Source organism: Coffea arabica, chromosome 10e, assembly GCF_036785885.1.
Source record: "Coffea arabica cultivar ET-39 chromosome 10e, Coffea Arabica ET-39 HiFi, whole genome shotgun sequence".
In the NCBI taxonomy this organism is placed as follows: domain Eukaryota; kingdom Viridiplantae; phylum Streptophyta; class Magnoliopsida; order Gentianales; family Rubiaceae; genus Coffea; species Coffea arabica.
Window position 1 is genome coordinate 44,183,641 of NC_092328.1, and position 10,615 is coordinate 44,194,255.

The 10,615-nt window shown below is 36.1% G+C and overlaps 1 protein-coding gene across 1 annotated transcript; it reads right to left on the bottom strand.

The window, feature by feature from the left end:
* Window positions 1-21: 21 nt before the first annotated feature.
* Window positions 22-6,706, bottom strand: LOC113712202 (putative late blight resistance protein homolog R1B-23). The gene is made up of 2 exons (XM_027235524.2): window positions 1,714-6,706; window positions 22-453 (listed from the first exon to the last, which is right to left on the bottom strand). The coding sequence occupies exon 1, from the start codon at window positions 6,390-6,392 to the stop codon at window positions 1,749-1,751; it is 4,644 nt and encodes a 1,547-aa protein (XP_027091325.1). The 5' UTR covers window positions 6,393-6,706; the 3' UTR covers window positions 22-453; window positions 1,714-1,748.
* Window positions 6,707-10,615: the final 3,909 nt, after the last annotated feature.

Here is a 10,615-nt window from a genome sequence, read left to right on the forward strand (position 1 = left end):
ACTTAGCAAATGGAGAAAACATAGAGGAAACGAAAATGGTCTGCTGGCATTTGTAACTTTGTAATTGCGCCTTTCTTTCTGACAGGCCACAAATTTCATTACATGCTAACAAAACCCAAAAAGAAAAAGAAAGTCATTTTGGGGAAAAAGAGAAATGATACAGCAAATCAAATTCAATCGCGAAGCATAGAGTCTGCAAGTTCAAATTAATATGCGAAACTTTGAAATTAAAAACCTCAACAAACGTGCAACAAAGAACCCTGGAAATCTGATCCAAGCAGGATAGGAACTTTGAGAGTGCCATTTCTTCTTGATCATCTTCAGGAGGAAAGACGGTAACGATAAGCAGCGGAAAAATAAAGTAACGTCGGAAATGCAGCCAAGATAAGCAGAGGGAAAATAGTCTAATCTGGAACCTGCCTTCAGCTAAAAATTTTCTCCATTGCTGTCAGCCTGTCACAAATCAGAAAGCACAGGATTAACATCGATTAAATTGAAGTGAAAATTATTCATGAATGGTAAATTCAGATTCAACTAAACTTCAACACAGTGGGCATTAAATGTTTCAAGAAATGTATTCTTTCTGCTTTCCTTTTTTGGAATTCATTTCATGAGCAGTTTATTTTATCTCAGAATTTGTGTTAATAGATCAACATATTACCATTGTTTTTAAACTCGGACCATTAAATGAATCAGATGAGCTTCCGGATTACTATTCAACTCGGTTCAAATACCTTTTTATTGTTTTATTTATTATGTAAATTAGATGACTTTAAAATTTAAAAAATAGTATGAACTGGTTTAAAGATATGATTTTTACCGGTTTTTTTATTGGTTCAGTCCATTCTTAATTGGATTTGACTAGTTCAATTGATCTTTTAGATTGACCAGTGACTTGAACCAGTACCATGATTGACTTGTAGTTCCTGTTATCACAAATTTGTTTTTCCATAGTTATCCTCTATAGCACTATCTTTTTATTTCTTTTGTCATCAACAAAAAGAAATTAATTAGTTTATCAATAACATAACATACATAAATTTGGCCAAGCAAAACAAACTTGTAGAGCATATTTTGCCTAAAGATGACTAATAGGATTTTTCAAAAAGGATCATTATTAGATGAAAATCTAAAATTTTTGGCTTTAGTAATCAATTTCAATGCATAAAAAAAAAAGAAAAAAATTTTAGCAATCTCCGAGACTATTGGTTGGAGTTCTTAAGTGTTCGAAAGCCTATGCATTTTCTTCTTCATCACAACAATCCCTGATGTTCAAAGAATCAATAGTCCTATAGTGTGATAGTTTTATTCTGACCACTCATCACTAATAATAACATGAATCCTCATAGTCCATCAAGAATTTTGAAATCCTTAAAATTAGAGGGATAAATATTTTCCATATATATATATATATATATATATATATATTTACCCCCTACCCCTACACACACCTTTTCCATCCCCTAACTGACAAACTCAAGATTCGAACCCTGAACAGCACAGTGCACAAAGCGAACTATTCTTTTGCCTTTTCCATGTATAGCTGCATGTTAAAACTATTTGAAACTACCATATTTTGACATAAGTTTCAATTCAAGAAACCAACCCGATTAGGACACAACTTTATCAATTTCATCTGTTAGAGGTGCTACATGGGAAAGAGAAAAAGTAACAAGACTAATGAAGTTTATGATTGAGAAGAAGTTAAGTTACCTGTCGACATGAGAAAGAAACTACAGAAAGGGCTTCTATATCTCCAGTCCGGAAATAAGGACCTTGAGCTCCTCATTTCCGGAGTCCCTTTGTTCTTCCTCGATTTTCTTGACAGAAATAGCAGCAGCTTCGGCACACCAATGCACCTCAATTATCTGTAATGTGGGGATCTCCCCAAAACTTAATGGCACCTCCTCAAGCTGCGTACATCTTTGCAAGACTAGCTGCTCAAGGGAGGGAAAGTGATCATTGGAAGCTTTCCACTGAGCAATGTCCAGCTTGTCCAATTTCAGGTATTTGAGATTCTGGAATTCTCCTTTTTTTGGTTCCCATTCCCGTCCCTCAAAAGCTTTAAAGAGTAATTTCAAACTCTGAAGGTTTGGTAGTCTCCCGATTGTTGATATTTCAGTCCATGGTAGGCGAAACTTTGACAGTGTCAACTTCTTGAGATTTGCAGGGAAGCTAAATTTACAAGGATAAGCAACTCTACCATGATAAAATATCTTGAGTGACTCGAGGGAAGTCAGAGCATCCAGCACCGGAAAATTCCATGACTCCATAAAAATGCATCTTAGTTTCCGAAGTTTAGGTAGCCTTCTCATTATTTTCTCTGTAGCTCTGCCAGGACGAAGAACTGGTGTAGAAAGGGTATCCAGATTGCCCAATACACATCGGGTTTCAAGCTTATTGTCATCCAAAATGAATGCAGCACGGTCATTTATGTGGACATGCCTTAAGCTTTCCATTTCCCAAAATGCGTCCGGAATTTCAACTTCGCCAGATAGTCCCTTCAGAAGAAAAGTTTCTAACTTCCTGAGCTTAGCTATTGATGTTGGAACAGAATTTACAGCTCCTCTGAGAGCTAAGTATCTCAACTGAACAAGTAGTTCCAGTCCAGTGGGAAAAGAACTACCCATGTTGATGCTCTCCAAATCCAGCACTCTTAGAAGTTTAAAGTTTTTAGAAATGAATGAAATGTCATAAGGTTGCCTTGGGAACCAATCATTATAGGCCAGAAATAGTAGACTATGTACACGAGGACCACAAGGCCTCAACATGGTAAAATGCTCCCTTTTGGAACAAATGCACAGCCGACGTTGTTTGTATTTCGGAGGAATTGTGGAAAAAGAATCAGCGAGGTTGTGAACTTTACCATCAGGAGTAGTGGCGAAATGTTCATCATACCCGTGGACAAGCTGGAAAAAGTTCTCCTCTTGAGCTTTTCTCTGGCATAGCTCCCGCAGTAGATCATGAATGCGGCATGATCTCACCCTACCGTCTGATCTTGTTTTGGCCACGATAACTAGGCTTCTATGTATCAAATCTAGTAAGCAGTCCTCTGCAGCATCCTCCAATCTCTTAACACCAGTTTCTTGCAAAAACCCTTCTGCAATCCATAGCCTTGACAACTTTGATACTGGAATCTCATGGTCCTCCGGAAAGGCTGCAAAGTAAAGAAAGCATCTCTTCAAATAATCTGGCAAGTGCAGGTAACTCAACTCCAGTACACGCAGGCACCCCATTTGTGGATCCGTAACAATGTGAGAGCTCAAATTTCTCGAAACTTGTTCCCAACTAAGAGGTGTCTTTTCTGTTGTTGCAAGCAAACCCGCTATCACAACAACTGACAGAGGTAGTCCGTCACACTTCCGTGCAATTTCCATCCCGACTTCCTGCAGCGATGGAGGACAACCTTCTTTTCCAAACAACTTTAATTCCAATAACTCCCAACTTTGAATGCTAGAAAGTAGATGAAGGAAGTAAGGTTTGCAACCTGACTTAGCTTCAAAAGCTACATCTTCCAATCGGCTGGTAAACAAAACTCTACTTCCATTGTTATCATTGGGAAATGAATCTCTCAAGTCGTTCCATGCTTCGATATCCCACAAATCATCCATGACGATGAGATATCTTCTCCTCTTTAGCCTTTTGCGCAATTCTAGGGCCACATCTTCGGCATCCTTTTTCTGGATTTGGTCAGTGGTCTCACTGATTTGGCTCAAGATATCAAGTAGTAACTGTCTCTTGTTATATACTTGAGAGATGCAGCACCATGCACGAACATAGAAGTGGCTGGTAACAGTAGGGTTATTGAACACTTCCTTGGCCAGAGTTGTCTTGCCAAGCCCAGCCATGCCTACAATTGGGATGATATCCCTTTCCATTGCTCCTCTTGTTAGTCGATCGACAACCCCCCTTTCTGCATCTTCGAAACCTATCACAACCTCATCAACTGTTGGGCTACTAGCTTGTGATTGTGCCTCACTGGAGGTCTTGGCACCTCTATCCGCTTCAGAGTCAAACCTTTTCTCGTCAGAAATCTCAATCATGTTTGCTTTTAAAAGTTTAATCTCTTCTATGACAGCAGAAAGCCATAGCATACGAATGCATAGGGGGCCATCTCCAACCACAAAGGAGTCAACAGCATATTCTAGTTCATATGCAATTTTTGTAATTCTAGTCCGAAGAACTTTCAGTTCCTCATGGTCATGATGTTGCTTTACACTTTTTATGAGGAAAGATATGAGGAAGTCCAAGTCCATATATACCATGTCAAGCTGATGCTTTGCAGAAGCAATTGAAATAGCATTGCAGTCAAGTAGCTCCCTCAGATTTCCCAAGAAAGAGCTTAGAAAGCCAAGATCATCAGTCTTGGGATATGGCTGCGGAATTTGGAGATAACTTTGCCCGATCTCAGCCTTCAAAAGCACTATTTTATCTATCAAATCAGAAAGCGAACGGTTCATTTCCTTGGACATGTCTTCTTTCGTTAAATTATCACCGAGCAAGAAAACTAGACATGTGGCTTCCTTGGTCAGAGCTTCGAGTTTCATCCAGATCTGTTCGCCAAATTCCTTGAACTCCTTAGGAAACTCCAAGAGAACGATCCTGAGAAATCTTACCCCCTCTTGAACCTTTTGAAGAGTTTGAACCGGATCCTTCATATCGATCATCCAGCTAGCATCGTGGCTTTGTAGTTCTGCTAAAAAGATCTCTGCCTTGACAAGATTAATCTTGTCGAGTAACTTGAGCAACTGAAAGTTGGCTTCATCAATTGCCTCATTTGCATTTTCATCGGACCAAAATGAGAGTATGAAGGAAGATGACTCCTTAGTCACAGCTTCAAAATGTTTCAAGAATAATTTTCCATCCTCCGTATCTTCCTCCATTTTTGAGGGATCCATGAGAAATTCTCTAAAATATTTAAGCCCCTCATGAAGGGTTATAATTTGATCATTAATAGGGGCTATGAATTCAGCCTTTTGGTCTTTTAGCCTCATCAAATATAACTCTCCCTCAATGAGCTTTATCTTTTCCAGCAGCAAAAAAATTTCAAGATTCACTTCCCTTACCGTCTCTTTGGTCACCTTCTTTTCGTGCATCAAGTGAATGAGGGCCGTAATCTCACGAGCCATTGTTGCTGCATCTTTACTGAGCTGCTTTATATCCTCCTTCTCCTTCTCAAGTGGATCACTGAGGAACGATCTCAGGAATCCCAGACTCTGGTGAAGGCCTATCATTCTATCCTTCGAAGTTGCAATGAAACTTTCCTGAGAGTCCTGTAGCTGTATCAGAAATATCTCTGCTTTGATCAGCTTCATCTTTTCCAGCAAGCTAGCAAACATACGATTCATATCCCTCAGTTGGTCCTCTGTTGCTTTGTTGACAAGAAAATTGTACTCGAAACATCCTACCTCCTTGGCCGTTGCTTTAATATCTGCTGATATTTGGTAATAATCTCTTGTGATCGGATAAGTTTGGGGCTTGATCACAAACTCCATCAGGAAAACCATCTCTTCAAAGATGATAACATTTTGGTCATTCATGAAGCTGACTGAGTTTTCCATGAGGAAATTGACAAAATTCAGAGCTTCTCTTTTACCATCACCCGATTTTTCCTTTGCCGAAGCGCTGAGAAGCGTAACATGCATCTCAATGAGCTCTGCAGTATCAGTCTTAAACTTCTGTAGCAGATCAGAAAGCTTAATCTCCACTTCACGTGCTTTGTATCTATAATTCGTTTCACCAACCCAACACAGATAGGACAAACATGCTGCTACCTTGGTCACAGACGGAACATACTGCATAAAAGATCCCATTACCTGCCTTGCATCATCTCTCCAAGAAGTATCAGATATGAGATTCTTAAGAAACTTGAGCTTCTTTACAAGAACTTCCATTTGCTTCTTCAATGACAAGATCAGATTTTTCGACTCAAGAAGATCATCTAAGTTATTTATGACAAAATCACACAAATCCGTAAGGCGTGCGGGATGCAATGATGAGTAGTTGGATGATGATGAATCCCATGAATGCTGATTCAACAATAATGTGTAATCTTGCTGTATATTTGGCTCAAAACACTTGACCTTATTTGCTATAAAAGAAACCGCACTGGCAAGACCCTGGATTGTTCTCGTAACTGAAAGAGCTTTGTAAAGGCACTGGGCTGCCTCGGAGGAGGCAGCTTCTATGCTGGAAATAAGCGGCTTTGATCTGCTAAAACTGATAAGAGAAACCTTCTTCAACAACTCCATGCATAACAGATACGTCCTCAGAAATCTCAGATCCTGTCTAAGGATCAGCATTTGATTCTTCAAACCATTAGTCAAACACCAGTGTTCCTCTGCAAACTCCAAATAGTACAGGGCATCATCATAGAAGAAAGGAAAGACCATGTTTCACTTGTTAGTTTTCTACCTTAGATTCTTAGCAGAATTATAATTCTGTCTCTCACTGGAGAGAACGCAAGTGATTAGTGTAAACTCTTACTGTTTCAAATAGCAGACTGCAAATTATGCAATGCAGTCGGCTGTGTCTCGAGGGCAGGAACAGTTACACCCCCCCCCCCCCCCCCCAAAAAAAAAAAAGAAAGAAAAACTTGTTGTGATAAGGATTGTATGGATCTGTTTCCGCCCCATGTGTTTTTCAAAGCATCTAGGACAGGTTCCTTCAATGGCTGAAAAGGTAGATAATTGATTAAGATTTTTTTTGGGTGTGATTTTTATGTTCTAAAAAGGGTGTTATGCATCATATCTTGCCCAATGATACGAGTCAAATAGGAATTTTTTTTTTTTGGCTTTGGATTGTGTATGACCTGAAATTGATAAGGGTTCGGAGGGTTTCAGATGTTAATTTTTTGACAAAGATTAAGGGTGTGTTTGGAAAATTACAAAAATTAAGGCTATGTTATGAAACAATTAAAAGTATGGATGTCCCTTTGTATTTCCAAGAGGATTAATTCTTGATTTATGGATACATTATGTATAGAAGTTACAATCCATAAATCTATTCATGTAGTGGAAGAACCGTTTCATAGGTTTCTTCATATTCTTGTAATAGTGGGTGTTTAATAGGATTGATGTTCCTTTAATCTTGTAGTACCTATATATAGAGGTACATTGACACCCTTTGAAATGAACTTTTGTATTATTTGACAAAAATAAGAATATCATTCTCCATTGCTCCACTTCTTTCTCTACTTCTTTCTCCAATATTTCACTTGATATTATAATAGCTTATTTTATTAGTTTTATAACACGTTATCAGCACGAAATCTCTACTTTTGAGCAAAAGGTGAAAACGGGGGCTCTACCTTGAACAAAGGTGAAGCACAAGATTTTGTCGAAATTCTGTCCATATTTCTTCAAGAAAATTCTGAGGTAAATTTCTAACTCAAAAACTTATTTCAATTTCTTATGGCTAATATTTGAATTATCGCAAAATACAAGTACTTACTGTTGAGCAACCACTAAACACAAAAAATATATTGTTTGATATATTTGAGGTAATATTTCTCCTTTTAATTCGACTTATTTATCTTTATAATTATTTGTTATAAATACTTATATTTTGATGCATTGAGTTTTGGAGATGCTATTATAGAAAATCAATTATATTTGAGGATCTACTTGTCCTTTGAAATACTTAAAGAAAAATATCCGACCACCTGAAGATGGTCGTTCTTTAACAAAAAGATTTGGCCACCAGAAGATGGTCATTATTTCAAAAGTCTGGTATGATAAATTTACCTGTGGCTACAAGAACATAATTATGCAATTTTCAGAATTAATTCTCAGTTGAAATTGTGTCGAGAAAATTTTACTCATAAGATATATTGAAAATAATACTCTCCACAATTGATTACTCGAATATGCTCCTGTAGTAGCAATATTAAGAGAAATTTTGAGAAGTATTTTGTACTTATTGCATGCTAATTCTAGTCCATTCCCAGAAGTGAATGTGACTAAATTTCAATTTATTAGTTATGGTTGCTGCCATGACTATAATTTTGGTAAATGTATATTTTGTCATGACAAGAGAAAAAGTTACCACTTGAAGTGGGATAATAATGATAAGGACAAGAAAATAAAGGTCCTAAAGATAAATGTCCCGAAGTACATTTGACGAATCAAAATTATAATCGCATCTTCACATAGCCAATTTCTTTAAATACCCTGAAGGTGTATGATGCTTAATTTAATTTATAATAGTAATTAGCTTTTCTTCCTGAAGAAGAAATGGATGTTAAACATTTGGGATCAAAGGATTATGGTGATGATATTTGTCCCATAAGAATTATAGTGACAATGATATGTGTCTCATTAATAAGTGCTACTATATACACTATATTCCAATGAGAGAGACAAACACAATCTGTTGTAGTGTTTAAGTGATTGAAAGCTCCAGAAGAGCCACTACTATATTTCTTCCTGTAGGAGAAAAGTTTATCATAAATAAAACACTATTTTTATCATGTCTCGAAAAATTTATTGAATTTGAATATCCGTTGAAATGGATATCAAATTGAGACACTAAATGAGACAATAATAGAGATCATGTTTAGAAATCAAGTGAGATAAAGGTTAATTATATCATAATAACCATTCGAGAGAGAAATGGTTATCGATATAGTTGTCTTCATTCTCATTTGATTTATAATCATCACCTGCAGTAAATAAGAAATTTACTGATCCCAATGAATACATGATTTGACGAAAGTGAAAATATTTGAGAGCCGACAAATATTTATACACACCCCCTTTATATTATATATGGCTCCAAAAAGAAATTTAGAATTTATGTCGGGTATGAATCACTTTTTACGATTAAATATCGTAAAATATTTGATGGGTGATCTATTAAATGATTTATTTATTCTGATGAGTTACGATTCCCGACATTAGGGGGAGGAAAAAATCAACCGAAAGGAAATCACCTGAAAAATTGAATTTCCTCGATCCTCATACAAAATAATGTGAACTAGAAGTTCAAGAAATTCTTCATTTGTAGAAAGTTATATTTATCGACTCCAAAAGAGTCATTAAATCAACTATTCCTGCAGGAAATACTCTAGCTAAAATTGATGTCCCTGAAGGACATGCACGAGTGCTACAAATAAATTTAAGGCCGGCCTACCTAAACAAAGTATAAATTGATTTGAAATATCTCTGGAGATTAAATGTCATGACAAAATTCAACCTCTTGAAGAGGTTGCTCCTGAAGAGCCAACTCCTGAAGAGAATGAAATCATAAAAAAAAAATTTAGTTGGAGCCTAATGAAATGTAGCACTTGATATTATAGAAGTTGATGAGGATCATGAATCTAAATTGGTTGATGAATGTCGGTATAGAAATGATTGTTCAAAGTGGAAAGATACGATCCAATCTAAATTGGATTTATTGGTTAAAAGAAAAGTTTTTGGACCTGTAGTCCAAACACTTGAAGGTGTAAAACCAATAGAATATAAATGGGTATTTGTGATAAAGAGAAATGAGAAAAAGGAAATTGTGAGGTATAAAGCAAGACTTGTAGTCCAAAGGAAATTGTGAGGTATAAAGCAAGACTTGGTCCTGAAGTACCATATCTCAGTGCAATTGGTGAAGCATATTGAAATACGACGATTAAAAGATCTCAAATGATGTTTGCATCAGGGGGAGAAATTAATACACAAGAATAGTGTACTCTTTTTCCTTCACTAGGATTTTTGTCCCGATGGGTTTTTCCCTAGTAAGGTTTTAACGAGGCATATTCTTTGTGTAATGGACATCTAAGGGGGAGTGTTATGAAACAATTAAAAGTATGGATGTCCCTTTGTATTCCCAAGATGATTAATTCTTGATTTATGGATACATTATGTATAGAAGTTACAATCCATAAATCTATTCATGTAGTGGAAGAACCGTTTCATAGGTTTCTTCATATTCTTGTAATAGTGGGTGTTTAATAGGATTGATGTTCCTTTAATCTTGTAGTACCTATATATAGAGGTACATTGACACCCTTTGAAATGAACTTTTGTATTATTTGACAAAAATAAGAATATCACTCTCCATTGCTCCACTTCTTTCTCTACTTCTTTCTCCAATATTTCACTTGATAGTATAGTAGCTTATTTTATTAGTTTTATAACAGGTTATGTTTTTCATGATATTTTTTTCAATCACCTTTTTATCTCACATATATTAAATTATTATAGTAATTTTTGTACAAAAAGTTCACAAAAATACAATCCAAACAGAGCCTAATTATTCCAAGAAACTACAAGAATACAAATATAAATATGTGCATTCACATGTTAGCTGCTAAGTATATGTACTAATCAGTCCAATAAATCAACTCCGCATTATCCACAATCTTATATAAATCGTTTTTATTGGCTAAAAATTTCTCCTCAAACTAGGTGTGCTATGAGCTATCTGCATCATTGGTATGGATGCAATAAATTATATGTACTAGACCACCAACCTTAATATTCATTCATAAATGACTGGGGCTACAAAATAGTTATGACCAATCTTTTCACTTTAGAAAATCCATTTTAGTTTGGTTTCTGTCAAAATCATTTGATGTTAGAGACAGTTTTATCAAATTATACACACGGCCAATAGCAAATGGCAG

Excerpts from the sequence above, each read along its gene's own strand:
- LOC113712202 (XM_027235524.2), bottom strand. The coding sequence starts at position 6,392 with ATGGTCTTTCCTTTCTTCTATGATGATGCCCTGTACTATTTGGAGTTT.